This window comes from Eleutherodactylus coqui, chromosome 8 (assembly GCF_035609145.1).
Source record: "Eleutherodactylus coqui strain aEleCoq1 chromosome 8, aEleCoq1.hap1, whole genome shotgun sequence".
NCBI lineage: Eukaryota > Metazoa > Chordata > Amphibia > Anura > Eleutherodactylidae > Eleutherodactylus > Eleutherodactylus coqui.
In genome coordinates, this window is record NC_089844.1 from 190659446 (window position 1) to 190685487 (window position 26042).

At 41.6% G+C, this 26042-nt stretch overlaps 1 protein-coding gene across 1 annotated transcript in view; it reads left to right on the top strand.

The window, feature by feature from the left end:
- Positions 1-26042, top strand: part of DNAH7 (dynein axonemal heavy chain 7) — a 499785-nt gene that overhangs the window by 49372 nt on the left and 424371 nt on the right. The window contains exons 6-7 of the mRNA XM_066577151.1: positions 17248-17428; positions 19581-19653. Of these exons, the coding sequence (XP_066433248.1) occupies positions 17248-17428; positions 19581-19653 (254 nt within the window). The remainder of the gene's footprint in view (positions 1-17247; positions 17429-19580; positions 19654-26042) is intronic.

A 26042-nucleotide genomic window follows, 5' to 3' on the forward strand; every position in this document is an offset into this window, starting at 1 on the left:
GCTTGTATATGCAGGTCATGTATATCCATATATGTACGCTCGTACATGCAGGTCATACATAAATCCATATATGTACGCTCGTACATGCAGGTCATCTGTATCCATATATGTACGCTCGTACATGCAGGTCATGTATATACATATATGTACGATCGTACATGCTGGTCATGTATATCCATATATGTACGCTCGTACATGCAGGTCATGTATATCCATATATGTACGCTCGTACATGCAGGTCATGTATATCCATATATGTACGCTCGTACATGCAGGTCATGTATATCCATATATGTACGCTCGTACATGCAGGTCATGTATATCCATATATGTACGCTCGTACATGCAGGTCATGTGTATCCATATATGTACGCTCATACATGCAGGTCATGTATATCCATATATGTACGCTCGTACATGCAGGTCATGTGTATCCATATAAGTACGCTCGTACATGCAGGCCATACGTATATCCATATACGTACGCTTTTATATGCAGGTCATGTGTATCCATATATGTACGCTCGTACATGCAGGTCATGTGTATCCATATATGTACGCTCGTACATGCAGGTCATGTATATCCATATTTGTACGCTCGTACATGCAGGTCATGTATATCCATATATGTACACTCGTACATGGAGGTCATACATATATCCATATATGTACGCTCGTACATGCAGGTCATGTATATCCGTATATGTACGCTCGTACATACAGGTCATGTGTATCCATATATGTACGCTCGTACATGCAGGTCATGTATATCCATATATGTACGCTCGTACATGCAGGTCATGTGTATCCATATATGTACGCTCGTACATGCAGGTCATGTATATCCATATATGTTCGCTCGTACATGCAGGTCATGTATATCCATATATGTACGCTCGTACATGCAGGTCATACATATATCCATATGTGTATGCATGTACATGCAGGTCATGTATATCCATATATGTACGCTCGTACATGCAGGTCATACATATATCCATATATGTACGCTCGTACATGCAGGTCATGTGTATCCATATATGTACGCTCGTACATGCAGGTCATACATATATCCATATGTGTATGCATGTACATGCAGGTCATGTATATCCATATATGTACGCTCGTACATGCAGGTCATACATAAATCCATATATGTACGCTCGTACATGCAGGTCATCTGTATCCATATATGTACGCTCGTACATGCAGGTCATGTATATCCATATATGTACGCTCGTACATGCAGGTCATGTATATCCATATATGTACGATCGTACATGCTGGTCATGTATATCCATATATGTACGCTCGTACATGCTGGTCATGTATATCCATATATGTACGCTCATACATGCTGGTCATGTATGTCCATATATGTACGCTCGTACATGCAGGTCATGTATATCCATATTTGTACGCTTGTACATGCAGGTCTTGTGTATCCATATATTCACGCTCGTACATGCAGGTCATGTGTATTCATATATGCACGCGTGTACATGCAGGTCATATATATATATCCATATATGTACGCTCGTATATGCAGGTCATGTATATCCATATATGTACACTCGTACATGTAGGTCATGTATATCCATATATGTACGCCCCTACATGCAGGTCATGTATATCCATATATGTACGCCCCTACATGCAGGTCATGTAAATCCATATATGTACGCTCGTACATGTAGGTCATGTGTATCCATATATGTGCGCTCGTACGTGCAGTTCATGTGTATCTATATATGTACGCTCGTACATGCAGGTCATGTATATCCATTTATGTACGCTCGTACATGCAGGTCATGTGTATCCATATATGTACGCTCGTACATGCAGGTCATGTATATCCATATATGTACGCTCGTACGTGCAGGTCATGTATATCCATATATGTACGCTCGTATATGCTGGTCATGTATATCCATATATGTACGTTCGTACATGCAGGTCATGTATATCCATATATGTACGTTCGTACATGTAGGTCGTGTATATCCATATATGTACGCTCGTACATGCAGGTCATGTGTATCCATATGTGTACGCTCGTACATGCAGGTCATGTGTATCCATATACGTACGCTCATACATGTGGGTCATGTGTATCCATATATGTACGCTTGTACATGCAGGTCATACATATATCCATATATGTACGCTCGTATATGCAGGTCATGTATATCCATATATGTACGCTCGTACATGCAGATCATGTATATCCATATGTGTACGCTCATACATGCACGTCATGTATATCCATATATGTACGCTCGTACATGCTGGTTATGTATATCCATATATGTACGCTCGTACATGCAGGTCATGTATATTCATATATGTACGCTCGTACATGCAGGTCATGTATATCCATGTATGTACGCTCGTACATGCTGGTCATGTATATCCATATATGTACGCTCGTACATGCTGGTCATGTATATCCATATATGTACGCTCGTACATGCAGGTCATGTGTATCCATATATGTACGCTCGTACATGCAGGTCATACATATATCCATATATGTATGCTCGTACATGCAGGTCATGTGTATCCATATATGCACGCTTGTACATGCTGGTCATACATATATCCATATATGTACGCTCGTACATGCAGGTCATGTATATCCATATATGTACGCTCGTACATGCAGGTCATGTATATCCATATATGTACGCTCGTACATGTAGGTCATGTATATCCATAAATGTACGCTCGTACATGCAGGTCATGTTTATCCATATATGTACGCTCGTACATGCAGGTCATGTATATCCATATATGTACGCTCGTAAATGCTGGTCATGTATATCCATATATGTACGCTCGTATATGCTGGTCATGTATATCCATATATGTACTTTCGTACATGCAGGTCATGTATATCCATATATGTACGTTCGTACATGCAGGTCATGTATATCCATATATGCACGCTCGTACATGCAGGTCGTGTATATCCATTTATGCAGGCTCGTACATGCAGGTCATGTGTATCCATATATGCACGCTTGTACATGCAGGTCATACATATATCCATATATGTACGCTCGTACATGCAGGTCATATTTATCCATATATGTACGCTCGTACATGCAGGTCATGTATATCCATATAAGTACGCTCGTACATGTAGGTCATGTATATCCATATATGTACGCTCGTAGATGTAGGTCATGTGAATCCATATATGTACGCCCGTACGTGCAGGTCATGCATATCCATATATGTACGCCCCTACATGCAGGTCATGTATATCCATATATGTACGCTCGTAGATGTAGGTCATGTGAATCCATATATGTACGCCCGTACGTGCAGGTCATGCATATCCATATATGTACGCTCGTACATGCAGGTCATGTGTATCCATATATGTATGTTCGCACATGTAGGTCATGTATATCCATATATGTACTCTTGTATATGCAGGTCATATATATATCCATATATGTATGCTTGTACATGCAGGTCATACTTATATCCATATATGTACGCTCGTACATGCAGGTCATGTATGTCCATATATGTACGCTCGTACATGCAGGTCATGTGTATCCATATATGCACGCTTGTACATGCAGGTCATACATATATCCATATATGTACACTCGTACATGCAGGTCATGTCTATCCGTATATGTACGCTCGTACATGCAGGTCGTGTATATCCATATATGTACGCTCGTACATCTAGGTCATGTATATCCATATATGTACGCCCCTACATGCAGGTCATGTATATCCATATATGTACGCTCGTACATGTAGGTCATGTATATCCATATATGTACGCCTTTACATGCAGGTCATGTATATCCATATATGTACGCTCGTACATGTAGGTCATGTATATCCATATATGTATGCTCGTACGTGCAGGTCATGTATATCCATATATGTATGCCCGTACGTGCAGGTCATGTATATCCATATATGTACGCTCGTACATGCAGGTCATGTGTATCCATATATGTATGTTCGTACATGTAGGTCATGTATATCCATACATGTACGCTTGTATATGCAGGTCATACATATATCCATATATGTACGCTTGTACATGCAGGTCATACATATATCCATATATGTACGCTCGTATATGCAGGTCATGTATGTCCATATATGTACACTCGTACATGCAGGTCATGTGTATCCATATATGTACGCTCGTACATGCTGTTCATGCATATCCATATATGTACGCTCGTACATGCAGGTCATGTATATCCATATATGCACGCTCGTACATGCAGGTGATGTGTATCCATATAAGTACGCTCGTACATGCAGGTAATACATATATGCATATATGTACACTCGTACATACAGGTCATGTGTATACATATATGTACGCTTGTACATGCAGGTCATGTGTATCCATATATGTACGCTCGTACATGCAGGTCATCTGTATCCATATATGTACGCTCGTACATGCAGCTCATGTATATCCATATACATATGCTCGTACATGCAGCTCATGTATATCCATATATGTATGCTCGTACATGCAGGTGCTACATGTATCCATATATGTACGCCCCTACATGCAGGTCATGTATATCCATATATGTACGCTCGTACATGCAGGTCTTGTTTATCCATATGTGTACGCTCGTACATACAAGTCATGTATATCCATATCCGTACGCTCGTACATGCAGGTCATGTATATCCATATATGTACGCTCGTACATGCAGGTCGTGTTTATCCATATGTGTACGCTCGTACATACAAGTCATGTATATCCATATCCGTACGCTCGTACATGCAGGTCATGTATATCCATATATGTACGCTCGTACATGCAGGTCATACATATATCCATATATGTACGCTTGTACATGCAGGTCATGTGTATCCATATATGTACGCTCATACATGCAGGTCCTGTGTATCCATACATGTACGCTCGTACATGCAGGTCATGTGTATCCATATATGTACGCTCGTACATGCAGGTCATACATATATCCATATGTGTATGCATGTACATGCAGGTCATGTATATCCATATATGTACGCTCGTACATGCAGGTCATACATAAATCCATATATGTACGCTCGTACATGCAGGTCATGTATATCCATATATGTACGCTCGTACATGCAGGTCATGTATATCCATATATGTACGATCGTACATGCTGGTCATGTATATCCATATATGTACGCTCGTACATGCTGGTCATGTATATCCATATATGTACGCTCATACATGCTGGTCATGTATGTCCATATATGTACGCTCGTACATGCAGGTCATGTATATCCATATATGTACGCTTGTACATGCAGGTCTTGTGTATCCATATATTCACGCTCGTACATGCAGGTCATGTGTATTCATATATGCACGCGTGTACATGCAGGTCATATATATATATCCATATATGTACGCTCGTATATGCAGGTCATGTATATCCATATATGTACACTCGTACATGTAGGTCATGTATATCCATATATGTACGCCCCTACATGCAGGTCATGTATATCCATATATGTACGCCCCTACATGCAGGTCATGTAAATCCATATATGTACGCTCGTACATGTAGGTCATGTGTATCCATATATGTGCGCTCGTACATGCAGTTCATGTGTATCCATATATGTACGCTCGTACGTGCAGGTCATGTATATCCATTTATGTACGCTTGTACATGCAGGTCATGTATATCCATATATGTTCGCTCGTACATGCAGGTCATGTATATCCATATATGTACGCTCGTACATGCAGGTCATACATATATCCATATGTGTATGCATGTACATGCAGGTCATGTATATCCATATATGTACGCTCGTACATGCAGGTCATACATATATCCATATATGTACGCTCGTACATGCAGGTCATGTGTATCCATATATGTACGCTCGTACATGCAGGTCATACATATATCCATATGTGTATGCATGTACATGCAGGTCATGTATATCCATATATGTACGCTCGTACATGCAGGTCATACATAAATCCATATATGTACGCTCGTACATGCAGGTCATCTGTATCCATATATGTACGCTCGTACATGCAGGTCATGTATATCCATATATGTACGCTCGTACATGCAGGTCATGTATATCCATATATGTACGATCGTACATGCTGGTCATGTATATCCATATATGTACGCTCGTACATGCTGGTCATGTATATCCATATATGTACGCTCATACATGCTGGTCATGTATGTCCATATATGTACGCTCGTACATGCAGGTCATGTATATCCATATTTGTACGCTTGTACATGCAGGTCTTGTGTATCCATATATTCACGCTCGTACATGCAGGTCATGTGTATTCATATATGCACGCGTGTACATGCAGGTCATATATATATATCCATATATGTACGCTCGTATATGCAGGTCATGTATATCCATATATGTACACTCGTACATGTAGGTCATGTATATCCATATATGTACGCCCCTACATGCAGGTCATGTATATCCATATATGTACGCCCCTACATGCAGGTCATGTAAATCCATATATGTACGCTCGTACATGTAGGTCATGTGTATCCATATATGTGCGCTCGTACGTGCAGTTCATGTGTATCTATATATGTACGCTCGTACATGCAGGTCATGTATATCCATTTATGTACGCTCGTACATGCAGGTCATGTGTATCCATATATGTACGCTCGTACATGCAGGTCATGTATATCCATATATGTACGCTCGTACGTGCAGGTCATGTATATCCATATATGTACGCTCGTATATGCTGGTCATGTATATCCATATATGTACGTTCGTACATGCAGGTCATGTATATCCATATATGTACGTTCGTACATGTAGGTCGTGTATATCCATATATGTACGCTCGTACATGCAGGTCATGTGTATCCATATGTGTACGCTCGTACATGCAGGTCATGTGTATCCATATACGTACGCTCATACATGTGGGTCATGTGTATCCATATATGTACGCTTGTACATGCAGGTCATACATATATCCATATATGTACGCTCGTATATGCAGGTCATGTATATCCATATATGTACGCTCGTACATGCAGATCATGTATATCCATATGTGTACGCTCATACATGCACGTCATGTATATCCATATATGTACGCTCGTACATGCTGGTTATGTATATCCATATATGTACGCTCGTACATGCAGGTCATGTATATTCATATATGTACGCTCGTACATGCAGGTCATGTATATCCATGTATGTACGCTCGTACATGCTGGTCATGTATATCCATATATGTACGCTCGTACATGCTGGTCATGTATATCCATATATGTACGCTCGTACATGCAGGTCATGTGTATCCATATATGTACGCTCGTACATGCAGGTCATACATATATCCATATATGTATGCTCGTACATGCAGGTCATGTGTATCCATATATGCACGCTTGTACATGCTGGTCATACATATATCCATATATGTACGCTCGTACATGCAGGTCATGTATATCCATATATGTACGCTCGTACATGCAGGTCATGTATATCCATATATGTACGCTCGTACATGTAGGTCATGTATATCCATAAATGTACGCTCGTACATGCAGGTCATGTTTATCCATATATGTACGCTCGTACATGCAGGTCATGTATATCCATATATGTACGCTCGTAAATGCTGGTCATGTATATCCATATATGTACGCTCGTATATGCTGGTCATGTATATCCATATATGTACTTTCGTACATGCAGGTCATGTATATCCATATATGTACGTTCGTACATGCAGGTCATGTATATCCATATATGCACGCTCGTACATGCAGGTCGTGTATATCCATTTATGCAGGCTCGTACATGCAGGTCATGTGTATCCATATATGCACGCTTGTACATGCAGGTCATACATATATCCATATATGTACGCTCGTACATGCAGGTCATATTTATCCATATATGTACGCTCGTACATGCAGGTCATGTATATCCATATAAGTACGCTCGTACATGTAGGTCATGTATATCCATATATGTACGCTCGTAGATGTAGGTCATGTGAATCCATATATGTACGCCCGTACGTGCAGGTCATGCATATCCATATATGTACGCCCCTACATGCAGGTCATGTATATCCATATATGTACGCTCGTAGATGTAGGTCATGTGAATCCATATATGTACGCCCGTACGTGCAGGTCATGCATATCCATATATGTACGCTCGTACATGCAGGTCATGTGTATCCATATATGTATGTTCGCACATGTAGGTCATGTATATCCATATATGTACTCTTGTATATGCAGGTCATATATATATCCATATATGTATGCTTGTACATGCAGGTCATACTTATATCCATATATGTACGCTCGTACATGCAGGTCATGTATGTCCATATATGTACGCTCGTACATGCAGGTCATGTGTATCCATATATGCACGCTTGTACATGCAGGTCATACATATATCCATATATGTACACTCGTACATGCAGGTCATGTCTATCCGTATATGTACGCTCGTACATGCAGGTCGTGTATATCCATATATGTACGCTCGTACATCTAGGTCATGTATATCCATATATGTACGCCCCTACATGCAGGTCATGTATATCCATATATGTACGCTCGTACATGTAGGTCATGTATATCCATATATGTACGCCTTTACATGCAGGTCATGTATATCCATATATGTACGCTCGTACATGTAGGTCATGTATATCCATATATGTATGCTCGTACGTGCAGGTCATGTATATCCATATATGTATGCCCGTACGTGCAGGTCATGTATATCCATATATGTACGCTCGTACATGCAGGTCATGTGTATCCATATATGTATGTTCGTACATGTAGGTCATGTATATCCATACATGTACGCTTGTATATGCAGGTCATACATATATCCATATATGTACGCTTGTACATGCAGGTCATACATATATCCATATATGTACGCTCGTATATGCAGGTCATGTATGTCCATATATGTACACTCGTACATGCAGGTCATGTGTATCCATATATGTACGCTCGTACATGCTGTTCATGCATATCCATATATGTACGCTCGTACATGCAGGTCATGTATATCCATATATGCACGCTCGTACATGCAGGTGATGTGTATCCATATAAGTACGCTCGTACATGCAGGTAATACATATATGCATATATGTACACTCGTACATACAGGTCATGTGTATACATATATGTACGCTTGTACATGCAGGTCATGTGTATCCATATATGTACGCTCGTACATGCAGGTCATCTGTATCCATATATGTACGCTCGTACATGCAGCTCATGTATATCCATATACATATGCTCGTACATGCAGCTCATGTATATCCATATATGTATGCTCGTACATGCAGGTGCTACATGTATCCATATATGTACGCCCCTACATGCAGGTCATGTATATCCATATATGTACGCTCGTACATGCAGGTCTTGTTTATCCATATGTGTACGCTCGTACATACAAGTCATGTATATCCATATCCGTACGCTCGTACATGCAGGTCATGTATATCCATATATGTACGCTCGTACATGCAGGTCGTGTTTATCCATATGTGTACGCTCGTACATACAAGTCATGTATATCCATATCCGTACGCTCGTACATGCAGGTCATGTATATCCATATATGTACGCTCGTACATGCAGGTCATACATATATCCATATATGTACGCTTGTACATGCAGGTCATGTGTATCCATATATGTACGCTCATACATGCAGGTCCTGTGTATCCATACATGTACGCTCGTACATGCAGGTCATGTGTATCCATATATGTACGCTCGTACATGCAGGTCATACATATATCCATATGTGTATGCATGTACATGCAGGTCATGTATATCCATATATGTACGCTCGTACATGCAGGTCATACATAAATCCATATATGTACGCTCGTACATGCAGGTCATGTATATCCATATATGTACGCTCGTACATGCAGGTCATGTATATCCATATATGTACGATCGTACATGCTGGTCATGTATATCCATATATGTACGCTCGTACATGCTGGTCATGTATATCCATATATGTACGCTCATACATGCTGGTCATGTATGTCCATATATGTACGCTCGTACATGCAGGTCATGTATATCCATATATGTACGCTTGTACATGCAGGTCTTGTGTATCCATATATTCACGCTCGTACATGCAGGTCATGTGTATTCATATATGCACGCGTGTACATGCAGGTCATATATATATATCCATATATGTACGCTCGTATATGCAGGTCATGTATATCCATATATGTACACTCGTACATGTAGGTCATGTATATCCATATATGTACGCCCCTACATGCAGGTCATGTATATCCATATATGTACGCCCCTACATGCAGGTCATGTAAATCCATATATGTACGCTCGTACATGTAGGTCATGTGTATCCATATATGTGCGCTCGTACATGCAGTTCATGTGTATCCATATATGTACGCTCGTACGTGCAGGTCATGTATATCCATTTATGTACGCTCGTACATGCAGGTCATGTGTATCCATATATGTACGCTCGTACATGCAGGTCATGTATATCCATATATGTACGCTCGTACGTGCAGGTCATGTATATCCATATATGTACGCTCGTATATGCTGGTCATGTATATCCATATATGTACGTTCGTACATGCAGGTCATGTATATCCATATATGTACGTTCGTACATGTAGGTCGTGTATATCCATATATGTACGCTTGTACATGCAGGTCATGTGTATCCATATGTGTACGCTCGTACATGCAGGTCATGTGTATCCATATACGTACGCTCATACATGTGGGTCATGTGTATCCATATATGTACGCTTGTACATGCAGGTCATACATATATCCATATATGTACGCTCGTATATGCAGGTCATGTATATCCATATATGTACGCTCGTACATGCAGATCATGTATATCCATATGTGTACGCTCATACATGCACGTCATGTATATCCATATATGTACGCTCGTACATGCTGGTTATGTATATCCATATATGTACGCTCGTACATGCAGGTCATGTATATTCATATATGTACGCTCGTACATGCAGGTCATGTATATCCATGTATGTACGCTCGTACATGCTGGTCATGTATATCCATATATGTACGCTCGTACATGCTGGTCATGTATATCCATATATGTACGCTCGTACATGCAGGTCATGTGTATCCATATATGTACGCTCGTACATGCAGGTCATACATATATCCATATATGTATGCTCGTACATGCAGGTCATGTGTATCCATATATGCACGCTTGTACATGCTGGTCATACATATATCCATATATGTACGCTCGTACATGCAGGTCATGTATATCCATATATGTACGCTCGTACATGCAGGTCATGTATATCCATATATGTACGCTCGTACATGTAGGTCATGTATATCCATAAATGTACGCTCGTACATGTAGGTCATGTATATCCATATATGTACGCTCGTACATGCAGGTCATGTTTATCCATATATGTACGCTCGTACATGCAGGTCATGTATATCCATATATGTACGCTCGTAAATGCTGGTCATGTATATCCATATATGTACGCTCGTATATGCTGGTCATGTATATCCATATATGTACTTTCGTACATGCAGGTCATGTATATCCATATATGTACGTTCGTACATGCAGGTCATGTATATCCATATATGCACGCTCGTACATGCAGGTCGTGTATATCCATTTATGCAGGCTCGTACATGCAGGTCATGTGTATCCATATATGCACGCTTGTACATGCAGGTCATACATATATCTATATATGTACGCTCGTACATGCAGGTCATATTTATCCATATATGTACGCTCGTACATGCAGGTCATGTATATCCATATAAGTACGCTCGTACATGTAGGTCATGTATATCCATATATGTACGCTCGTAGATGTAGGTCATGTGAATCCATATATGTACGCCCGTACGTGCAGGTCATGCATATCCATATATGTACGCCCCTACATGCAGGTCATGTATATCCATATATGTACGCTCGTAGATTTAGGGTATGTGAATCCATATATGTACGCCCGTACGTGCAGGTCATGCATATCCATATATGTACGCTCGTACATGCAGGTCATGTGTATCCATATATGTATGTTCGCACATGTAGGTCATGTATATCCATATATGTACTCTTGTATATGCAGGTCATATATATATCCATATGTGTATGCTTGTACATGCAGGTCATACTTATATCCATATATGTACGCTCGTACATGCAGGTCATGTATGTCCATATATGTACGCTCGTACATGCAGGTCATGTGTATCCATATATGCACGCTTGTACATGCAGGTCATACATATATCCATATATGTACACTCGTACATGCAGGTCATGTATATCCGTATATGTACGCTCGTACATGCAGGTCGTGTATATCCATATATGTACGCTCGTACATCTAGGTCATGTATATCCATATATGTACGCCCCTACATGCAGGTCATGTATATCCATATATGTACGCTTGTACATGTAGGTCATGTATATCCATATATGTACGCCTTTACATGCAGGTCATGTATATCCATATATGTACGCTCGTACATGTAGGTCATGTATATCCATATATGTATGCTCGTACGTGCAGGTCATGTATATCCATATATGTATACCCGTACGTGCAGGTCATGTATATCCATATATGTACGCTCGTACATGCAGGTCATGTGTATCCATATATGTATGTTCGTACATGTAGGTCATGTATATCCATACATGTACGCTTGTATATGCAGGTCATACATATATCCATATATGTACGCTTGTACATGCAGGTCATGTATATCCATATATGTACGCTCGTATATGCAGGTCATGTATGTCCATATATGTACACTCGTACATGCAGGTCATGTGTATCCATATATGTACGCTCGTACATGCTGTTCATGCATATCCATATATGTACGCTCGTACATGCAGGTCATGTATATCCATATATGCACGCTCGTACATGCAGGTGATGTGTATCCATATAAGTACGCTCGTACATGCAGGTAATACATATATGCATATATGTACACTCGTACATACAGGTCATGTGTATACATATATGTACGCTTGTACATGCAGGTCATGTGTATCCATATATGTACGCTCGTACATGCAGGTCATGTGTATCCATATATGTACGCTCGTACATGCAGCTCATGTATATCCATATACATATGCTCGTACATGCAGCTCATGTATATCCATATATGTATGCTCGTACATGCAGGTGCTACATGTATCCATATATGTACGCCCCTACATGCAGGTCATGTATATCCATATATGTACGCTCGTACATGCAGGTCTTGTTTATCCATATGTGTACGCTCGTACATACAAGTCATGTATATCCATATCCGTACGCTCGTACATGCAGGTCATGTATATCCATATATGTACGCTCGTACATGCAGGTCGTGTTTATCCATATGTGTACGCTCGTACATACAAGTCATGTATATCCATATCCGTACGCTCGTACATGCAGGTCATGTATATCCATATATGTACGCTCGTACATGCAGGTCATACATATATCCATATATGTACGCTTGTACATGCAGGTCATGTGTATCCATATATGTACGCTCATACATGCAGGTCCTGTGTATCCATACATGTACGCTCGTACATGCAGGTCATGTGTATCCATATATACACGCTCGTACATGCAGGTCATGTGTATCCATATATGCACGCTTGTACATGCAGGTCATACATATATCCATATATGTACGCTCGTAGATGCAGGTCATGTATATCCATATATGTACACTCGTACATGCAGGTCATGTATATCCATATATGTACGCTCGTACATGCAGGTCATGTATATCCATATATGTACGCTCGTACATGCAGGTCATGTATAGCCATATATGTGCGCCCTTACATGCACGTCATGCATATCCATATATGTATGCATGTTAATGCAGGTCATACAAATTATCCATATATGTACGCTCCCCCTGCTTTCCAGATGCATATTGGCAGGTTGTTTGGTATACACAGTAACACAGAAGCACCTGCCAAACAGCATCTGGAGGGCAGCACGTACATATATGAATATGCTCAGCCCTGCTAAGTTGTAAAAGTAAGAATTGTAAAACTAATAAGTGACAGAGAGCTCCGATCAGCACAACCGTCCCGATATCCTGCAGCCCAGCCAGCGCATCTGACTGGACAGCATCTCAAACATTTACAATGGGAAGTTACCACATGGACACTAATTGGCCCAAAATATGTGAACCCCTCCTAATTATTCAGTTCAGGTGTTTCAGCCAGACTCATTGCAAACAGGTGCATAAAAAGTTCACCTCCATGCCATCTCCATGTACGCACATTGCCAGTAGGGCACAGCATGCCACCATAAAGTCCGTTCACCAACAAGTAGTAGAGCGAGGCTGTTACAGTAATTAGGTGATAACGGGTATTGTAGCCTTATCAATCAGGTGAGCCTAAGGATTTGGGATGCAGTCCGGATCAGTGCCAGCACATCTGGGGTCCATGATTTCATTGGTCTTTACAAGTTGTCGACCTGTGAGGGAAGGATGCGAGGGCACCAATGGCCAGAAGAACTTTCTCATACATTGTGTTTAACGACTACTTTGTGACAAACGACAGAAGGGCTGAAGGAAGGATGTGCTTCTAGACCATTACCAGTACTGCGGCGGCTGGCCGTCCTCATCACTCTGCACTGCAGCAAGTGGAGACATTGTACTTTGGTGGTCACATTTTACACTTCACATCAGCCATGCAGCTACATACGCCGTGTGGTGCGGACATCCATAGTCGTGTATGGAGCAGGCCTGGGAGCCCACTCTGAGATAACTCTGATCTGTCAACCCTGTAAATGCCACTGTCCGTTTTGACAGTGGCATTTGAATGTCCTGATCTGCTTTTCCCTCAACCCCCAATGCTGAGATTCCAAGATCCACATGTCACAGCAGCCTGGGCCCTCTGAAGTCCCCCAGGAATGCAATCATCTCTTGCCGGTTAAGGATGTGCCTGTGGCATGTATTTAATAGGCAGCCTGTTAAAAATACAGTATTATGCAACACCATAGTATTACCTTATACAGCACTGGTTGATATACCCGGCTTCGCCCGAGTTAATTTGGTACTGGTGTTTATCTGGTCTTCACACGGAAAATCTTATAAAGTTGTGGTTACTTTAGAGATACCGAGGAAAAAAATATGTTCACCATTTTGCATAGTTCTCTACGTTACCCAGGAAACGTTTCCTTTATATAAAATTACATCAGGAAGTAAGAGAATTAGATTCCGTACGTAAAATTTGGACGCTAATTCTTTGGTCCTTAGAATTGAATAATGGAGTTGGGACCCATTAGCTTTTCCTATTTATGACATAATCAATGCTTGTGCCAAATTTCATGTTTTTATGACACCAGGATGTGAGAGAATCAGATTACGTACATAAAATTTGGACGCTAATTCTTTTGCGCTTAGAATTGAATAATGGAGTTGAAACCCAATTATTTTTCCTATTTTGGACATAATCTATGCTTGTGCCTAATTTCATGTTTCTAGGTCATCGGGAAGTTGGAGAATTAGTGGCGATCAGTCAGTGTGTCAGTCAGTCAGTGAGGGATTTCGTCAGATAGATAGATAGATAAGCTATCAACCGGTCATAAGTTCAAGTCTCTATGGAGACTAATAAAAAGGAGTTAAATGAAGACTTTCTATAGTTTCTATTTTTATAATAATTAAAAAGTAAGAAAAAAACCCAATTTCCCGATTGCCGCATCAAAAAAAAAAAAAAAAAGACATTAAAAAAGATAAATCTAAAAATTGTTATTTGTAGATCCATAAAAGTCGATATTATTAAATATTAACCCAACATGTTTAATTCTGTCAGAAAAAATGCAATGGCGGTATTTCACTTCTTTGGTCACTCTATCTCTATGACAAATATTGACTAAATATCTATCAAAAAGTCATATGTTTCCCAAATTGGTGCAAGTACAAACTTCAAGTCACCCCGCAAAAAAAAATGAGCCCTCACACAGCCCCATCAACGGAAAAATAAAGTTATGGCAGCAGGATCATTTTGTTTTACAGGTTTTTTTTCTTAGGTATTACTATATAAAAAGAATCTCTAAATTTGTTGTAATCGTACTGACCCACAGAAAAAAGGTACTGACCCACAGAATAAAGGTACTGACCCATGGTACTGACCCACAGAATAAAGGTACTGACCCATGGTACTGACCCACAGAATAAAGGTACTGACGCATGGTACTGACCCACAGAATAAAGGTACTGACGCATGGTACTGACCCACAAAATAAAGGTACTGACGCATGGTACTGACCCACAGAATAAAGGTACTGACCCATGGTACTGACCCACAGAATAAAGGTACTGACCCATGGTACTGGCCCACAGAATAAAGGTACTGACCCACAGAATAAAGACAACATGTCATTTTTACCGTTGCACCCCCACCTCATCCACTTGCCTTGTGTTGTATTCTGTGCCCTGTGTGAAATAACCCTAAGGTGTATTCACATGGATCCAGCTGTCAGGAAGGGTCTCCTTAGGGAGAGCACCTCGGAGGTGTGAGGAGACTTATAAGGCCAGACACGCGCCTCTGGGAAATTTATGCAGATGTGAAGATGGAACAATGCCTCTACAGCACCCCTTATTGGAGGGCAGCATTCCTACAAGTCAGTGTCAGACATGTTAACAGCCTTGTAACTATACCTGTGGATATGAGCCCGAGTGTTCCGGGTACAGACAGACTGCTTTGGTGCTTTCACCCCTCATCAGTGTGTAGTAAGCTCCTGGCTGTGTGAGAGGCCTATAGACGCGTCCGGAAGAGGATCATGTCTCCTTAGGGAGAACACCTAGAAGGCCATGCATGCTTCTCTGCATACTGATCAGGGGCCAATACCGCTGATCTCATTCTGGGGAAGACTCCGGCTCATATCCCCTGTCATATTATAAGGCTTGACACTGACTTGCAGCAATGCTGCCTTCCAATAGGGGGCGCTGTAGAGGTATTGTTCCATCTGTACAATACCCTTATGACCCTGCCTGTCACCAATCATTCTAGAAGCCATGAGGTCAGACTCGCTGTAAGCTGTGATTGCAGTACCGCCTACAGTAGTATTTAGCATGGTTCGTTAATAGCTTTTTCTTTTCTCCCATCAGAGGTATAATTACTATATAAGCCATGGGATTGACACTGAACATGTAGCATCCATGGAGGATTCATGGCTGGAAAACGTCTTACATCTGGTTCCGGAACACTTAAAGGTTTACACGGACAGTATTCACACGCTGTCCGATGAAATGAAAGAAGATTATCTCCTTAGTGTAAAGAAAGCGATCGGTGAGCTTGTCCTCTTTCCCATAGTGTGGCTGGTAATGTATCCGTATGATAGTCCCAGTATAGAACTGAAGTAGGTGTAGGTGCATAGTCCCCCTCCAAATACCCCACCCCTCCACAAAACTAGTCGGGGGCGGAGGAACGGCAGGAGCCGTGGGGATGCTGCTGAGGATGTGCCTAGATTTTATTTTTAGCTATATGCAGCATTTACCCATTTTTTAAAGGGGTTGTCCCGCGGCAGCAAGTGGGTCTATACACTTCTGTATGGCCATAATAATGCACTTTGTAATGTACATTGTGCATTAAAGGAGATGTCCCGCGCCGAAACGGGTTTTTTTTTTTTTAAACCCCCCCCCCGTTCGGCGCGAGACAACCCCGATGCAGGGGTTAAAAAAACCACCCGCACAGCGCTTACCTGAATCCCGGCGGTCCGGTGACTTCAATACTTACCGCTGAAGATGGCCGCCGGGATCCTCTATCTTCGTGGACCGCAGCTCTTCTGTGCGGTCCACTGCCGATTCCAGCCTCCTGATTGGCTGGAATCGGCACGTGACGGGGCGGAGCTACACGGAGCTACACGGAGCCCCATAGAGAACAGCAGAAGACCCGGACTGCGCAAGCGCGGCTAATTTGGCCATCGGAGGCCAAAAATTAGTCGGCACCATGGAGACCAGGACGCTAGCAACGGAGCAGGTAAGTAAAAAACTTTTTATAACTTCTGTATGGCTCATAATTAATGCACAATGTACAATACAAAGTGCATTATTATGGCCATGCAGAAGTGTATAACCCCACTTGCTGCCTCGGGACATCTCCTTTAATTATGAGCCATACAGAAGTTATAAAAAGTTTTATACTTACCTGCTCCGTTGCTGGCGTCCTCGTCTCCATGGTGCCGACTAATTTTCGGCCTCCGATGGCCAAATTAGCCGCGCTTGCGCAGTCCGGGTCTTCTGTAGTCTTCTATGGAGCCGCTCGTGCCAGAGAGCGGCTCCGTGTAGCTCCGCCCCGTCACGTGCCGATTCCAGCCAATCAGGAGGCTGGAATCGGCAGTGGACCGCACAGAAGAGCTGCGGTCCACGAAGACAGAGGATCCCGGCGGCCATCTTCAGCGGTAAGTATTGAAGTCACCGGAGCGCGGGGATTAAGGTAAGCGCTCCGGTAAGCTTCCTTTACTTCCCTGCATCGGGGTTGTCTCGCGCCGAACGGGGGGGGGGGGGTTGAGAAAAAAAAAAACCCGTTTCGGCGCGGGACATCTCCTTTAACTCTCAGAAACCCCTTTTTAATAGAACCCTTCACGTTATTTAAAATGCAATAAATATGTTTTCTGGTTATACTGGAAGGAATATCCGACAGCATGAATAACGGGTGGTGATGACGTAATAAAAATGGATGGTTAAAGGGATTTTCCAGGCCCAAAATTGAAAATCTGAAAATGCTTAAATCTAGGAGGTGCAGCGAAGTAATGGCAGCCTGTACCTTTTATCGCCGCCCTGGACTGTCTTCTTCATCCCTTGCAGTCTATGTTTACATGCATCACTTCGCAGTAACACAGCATGCATAGAGCTGGTCTCCCAGCCACCACTGTAGCTCCGCCCACAGCGCACAGGTCCTACAACTTACTGGCACCAACCTCCCTCCCTCCCACATCAATAACTCCTAACATTGGCTGAAATCCAGGAAGTTATCTATAGTTATAGAACGTTTATTCATGGACATAAGTGGCATAACAATCACAGACATGCGGGATAATCTCCTGCTCTCTGACTGGTGCGTTGTGGGTCATGGGGTATGAGGCTGACCTCAGAACTAAAGCCGGCAGACAGAACCTTCCAGAGCTCTGACCTGTGCGTGAGCAGTACAACGCAGACTTCTACCGCTGTCCGCCCCTCTCCTCCCATCATGCACTGCCCACAGCCGGTTGGTGGAGGCAGTAGGTGTGAACAAGACATCCGAGGAAGCGGAGCTACTTGGGCGGAAGGGGCACAGGAGAGATAAAAAGAAGACCATAACTAGACAAGATGCGTGGAATCTATTACAGAATGGCTGATTGGGAGGATCTATTGTAGATGTAGATCGGTCACCGTGTGCCCCAAATACTAAGCAAATACATTATGTTCTGTAAGAAAAACTGCTTTCTCTTTTATTATTGTAGTCGACTTTGTTTTACAAGATCCGAGGGAGAAGAGTGAGAATAAAGAAGCCGTTTTGGAACCACATCGTTTAGAGTAAGTCATGTTTTCTAAGGCGACGGCCGTAATGTAGACGTGTCATTGGTATGTGCCTCCATATTTACTCTCACTGGTTTTATTTGCCCAGTAGAGAAATAGAAACCATTACTAATGAATACTGGTACAGACGACATTACTAATGAGTACAGATCCGGAACTGATACAGACAACATTAGTAATGACTACAGACCCAGAACTGTAACAAACAACATTAGTAATGACTACAGATCCGGAACTGTAACAGACGACATCGTTAATGACTACAGATCCGGAACTGACAGAGACGACATTACTAATGACTACAGATCCGGAACTGACAGAGACAACATTACTAATGACTACAGATCCGGAACTGACAGAGACGACATTATTAATGAATACAGATCCAGAACTGACAGAGACGACATTACTAATGAATACAGATCCGGAACTGACAGAGACGACATTACTAATGAATACAGATCCGGAACTGACAGAGACGACATTACTAATGACTACAGATCCGGAACTGACAGAGACGACATTACTAATGACTACAGATCCGGAACTGACAGAGACGACATTACTAATGACTACAGATCCGGAACTGACAGAGACGACATTACTAATGACTACAGATCCGGAACTGACAGAGACGACATTACTAATGACTACAGATCCGGAACTGACAGAGACGACATTATTAATGACTACAGATCCGGAACTGACAGAGACGACATTAATAATGACTACAGATCCAGAACTGACAGAGATGACATTACTAATGAATACCGATACAGACGGCATTACTAATGACTACAGATCCGGAACTGACAAAGACGACATTACTAATGACTACAGATACGGAACTGACAGAGACGACATTATTAATGACTACAGATCCGGAACTGACAGGGACGACATTACTAATGACTACAGATCCGGAACTGACAGAGACGACATTATTAATGACTACAGATCCGGAACTGACAGGGACGACATTACTAATGACTACAGATACGGAACTGACAGAGACGACATTATTAATGACTACAGATCCGGAACTGACAGAGACGACATTACTAATGACTACAGATCCGAAACTGACAGAGACGACATTACTAATGACTACAGATCCGGAACTGACAGAGACGACATTACTAATGGATACAGATCCGGAACTGACAGAGATGACATTACTAATGACTACAGATGCAAAACTGACAGAGACGACATTACTAATGAATACCGATACAGAGGACATTACTAATGACTACAGATCCGAAACTGACAGAGACGACTTTACTAATGACTACAGACCCGAAACTGACAGAGACGACATTACTAATGACTACAGACCCGAAACTGACAGAGACGACATTACTAATGACTACAGATCCGGAACTCACAGAGACGACATTACTAATGACTACAGATCCAGAACTGACAGAGACGACATTACTAATGACTACAGATCCGGAACTGACAGAGACGACATCATTAATGACTACAGATCCGGAACTGACAGAGACGACATTAATAATGACTACAGATCCAGAACTGACAGAGACGACATTACTAATGACTACAGATCCGGAACTGACAAAGTCGACATTACTAATGACTACAGATACGGAACTGACAGAGACGACATTATTAATGACTACAGATCCGGAACTGACAGAGACGACATTACTAATGAATACCGATACAGACGGCATTACTAATGACTACAGATCTGGAACTGACAGAGACGACATTACTAGTGACTACAGAACCGGAACTGACAGAGACGACATTACTAATGACTACAGAACCGAAACTGACAGAGACGACTTTACTAATGACTACAGACCCGAAACTGACCGAGACGACATTACTAATGACTACAGATCCGGAACTGACAGAGACGACATTACTAAAGAATACCGATACAGACGACATTACTAATGACTACAGAACTGAAACTGACAGAGACGACTTTACTAATGACTACAGACCCGAAACTGACAGAGACGACATTACTAATGACTACAGATCCTGAACTGACAGAGACGACATTATTAATGACTACAGATCCGGAACTGACAGAGACGACATTACTAATGACTACAGAACCGAAACTGACAGAGACGACTTTACTAATGACTACAGACCCGAAACTGACAGAGACGACATTACTAATGACTACAGATCCTGAACTGACAGAGACGACATTACTAATGAATACCGATACAGACGACATTACTAGTGACTACAGATCCGGAACTGACAAAGACGACATTACTAATGACTACAGATCCGGAACTGACAGAGACGACATTACTAATGACTACAGATCCGAAACTGACAGAGACGACATTACTAATGACTACAGATCCGGAACTGACAGAGACGACATTACTAATGACTACAGATCCAAAACTGACAGAGACGACATTACTAATGAATACCGATACAGAGGACATTACTAATGACTACAGAACCGAAACTGACAGACGACTTTACTAATGACTACAGACCCGAAACTGACAGAGACGACATTACTAATGACTACAGACCCGAAACTGGCAGAGACGACATTACTAATGACTACAGATCCGGAACTGACAGAGACGACATTACTAATGACTACAGATCCAGAACTGAAATAGACAACATTACTAATGAATACAGATCCGGAACTGGCAGAGACGACATTACTAATGACTACAGATCCGGAACTGGCAGAGACGACATTACTAATGACTAGAGATCCAGAACTGGCAGAGACGACATTACTAATGACTACAGATCCGGAACTGGCAGAGACGACATTACTAATGGATACAGATCCGGAACTGACAGAGATGACATTACTAATGACTACAGATCCGAAACGGACAGAGACGACATTACTAATGAATACCGATACAGAGGACATTACTAATGACTACAGATCCGAAACTGACAGAGACGACATTACTAATGACTACAGACCTGAAACTGACAGACGACATTACTAATGACTACAGATCCAGAACTGACAGAGACAACATTACTGATGACTACAGATCCAGAACTAACAGAGACAACATTACTAATGAATACCGATACAGAGGACATTACTAATGACTACAGATCCGAAACTGACAGAGACGACATTATTAATGACTACAGATCCGGAACTGACAGAGACGACATTAATAATGACTACAGATCCAGAACAGACAGAGATGACATTACTAATGAATACCGATACAGACGGCATTACTAATGACTACAGATCCGGAACTGACAGAGAAGACATTACTAATGAATACCGATACAGAGGACATTACTAATGACTACAGAACCGAAACTGACAGACGACTTTACTAATGACTACAGACCCGAAACTGACAGAGACGACATTACTAATGACTACAGACCCGAAACTGGCAGAGACGACATTACTAATGACTACAGATCCGGAACTGACAGAGACGACATTACTAATGACTACAGATCCAGAACTGAAATAGACAACATTACTAATGAATACAGATCCGGAACTGGCAGAGACGACATTACTAATGACTACAGATCCGAAACTGACAAAGACGACATTACTAATGAATACCGATACAGACGACATTACTAGTGACTACAGATCCGGAACTGACAGAGACGACTTTACTAATGACTACAGATCCGAAACTGACAGAGACGACATTACTAATGACTACAGATCCGGAACTGACAGAGACGACATTACTAATGAATACCGATACAGAGGACATTACTAATGACTACAGAACCGAAACTGACAGACGACTTTACTAATGACTACAGATCCAAAACTGACAGAGACGACATTACTAATGAATACCGATACAGAGGACATTACTAATGACTACAGAACCGAAACTGACAGACGACTTTACTAATGACTACAGACCCGAAACTGACAGAGACGACATTACTAATGACTACAGACCCGAAACTGCCAGAGACGACATTACTAATGACTACAGATCCGGAACTGACAGAGACGACATTACTAATGACTACAGATCCAGAACTGAAATAGACAACATTACTAATGAATACAGATCCGGAACTGGCAGAGACGACATTACTAATGACTACAGATCCGGAACTGGCAGAGACGACATTACTAATGACTACAGATCCGGAACTGGCAGAGACGACATTACTAATGACTAGAGATCCGGAACTGGCAGAGACGACATTACTAATGACTAGAGATCCAGAACTGGCAGAGACGACATTACTAATGACTACAGATCCGGAACTGGCAGAGACGACATTACCAATGGATACAGATCCGGAACTGACAGAGATGACATTACTAATGACTACAGATCCGAAACTGACAGACGACATTACTAATGAATACCGATACAGAGGACATTACTAATGACTACAGATCCGAAACTGACAGAGACGACATTACTAATGACTACAGACCTGAAACTGACAGACGACATTACTAATGACTACAGATCCAGAACTGACAGAGACGACATTACTGATGACTACAGATCCAGAACTAACAGAGACAACATTACTAATGAATACCGATACAGAGGACATTACTAATGACTACAGATCCGAAACTGACAGAGACGACATTACTAATGACTACAGATCCAGAACTGACAGAGGCTACATTACTGATGACTACAGATCCAGAACTGACAGAGACGACATTACTAATGAATACCGATACAGAGGACATTACTAATGACTACAGATCCAGAACTGACAGAGACGACATTACTAATGAATACCGATACAGAGGACATTACTGATGACTACAGATCCAGAACTGACAGAGACAACATTACTAATGAATACCGATACATAGGATATTACTAATGACTACAGATCCGGAACTGGCAGTGACGACATTACTAATGACTACAGATCCGGAACTGACAGAGACGACATTACTAATGACTACAGATCCAGAACTGAAATAGACAACATTACTAATGAATACAGATCCGGAACTGGCAGAGACGACATTACTAATGACTACAGATCCGGAACTGACAGAGACGACATTACTAATGACTACAGATCCGGAACTGACAGAGACGACATCATTAATGACTACAGATCCGGAACTGACAGAGACGACATTAATAATGACTACAGATCCAGAACTGACAGAGACGACATTACTAATGACTACAGATCCGGAACTGACAAAGTCGACATTACTAATGACTACAGATACGGAACTGACAGAGACGACATTATTAATGACTACAGATCCGGAACTGACAGAGACGACATTACTAATGAATACCGATACAGACGGCATTACTAATGACTACAGATCTGGAACTGACAGAGACGACATTACTAGTGACTACAGAACCGGAACTGACAGAGACGACATTACTAATGACTACAGAACCGAAACTGACAGAGACGACTTTACTAATGACTACAGACCCGAAACTGACCGAGACGACATTACTAATGAATACAGATCCGGAACTGGCAGAGACGACATTACTAATGACTACAGATCCGAAACTGACAGAGACGACATTACTAATGACTACAGATCCAGAACTGACAGAGACGACATTACTAATGACTACAGATCCGGAACTGACAAAGACGACATTACTAATGAATACCGATACAGACGACATTACTAGTGACTACAGATCCGGAACTGACAAAGACGACATTACTAATGACTACAGATCCGGAACTGACAGAGACGACTTTACTAATGACTACAGATCCAAAACTGACAGAGACGACATTACTAATGAATACCGATACAGAGGACATTACTAATGACTACAGAACCGAAACTGACAGACGACTTTACTAATGACTACAGACCCGAAACTGACAGAGACGACATTACTTATGACTACAGACCCGAAACTGGCAGAGACGACATTACTAATGACTACAGATCCGGAACTGACAGAGACGACATTACTAATGACTACAGATCCAGAACTGAAATAGACAACATTACTAATGAATACAGATCCGGAACTGGCAGAGACGACATTACTAATGACTACAGATCCGGAACTGGCAGAGACGACATTACTAATGACTACAGATCCGGAACTGGCAGAGACGACATTACTAATGACTAGAGATCCGGAACTGGCAGAGACGACATTACTAATGACTAGAGATCCAGAACTGGCAGAGACGACATTACTAATGACTACAGATCCGGAACTGGCAGAGACGACATTACTAATGGATACAGATCCGGAACTGACAGAGATGACATTACTAATGACTACAGATCCGAAACTGACAGAGACGACATTACTAATGAATACCGATACAGAGGACATTACTAATGACTACAGATCCGAAACTGACAGAGACGACATTACTAATGACTACAGACCTGAAACTGACAGACGACA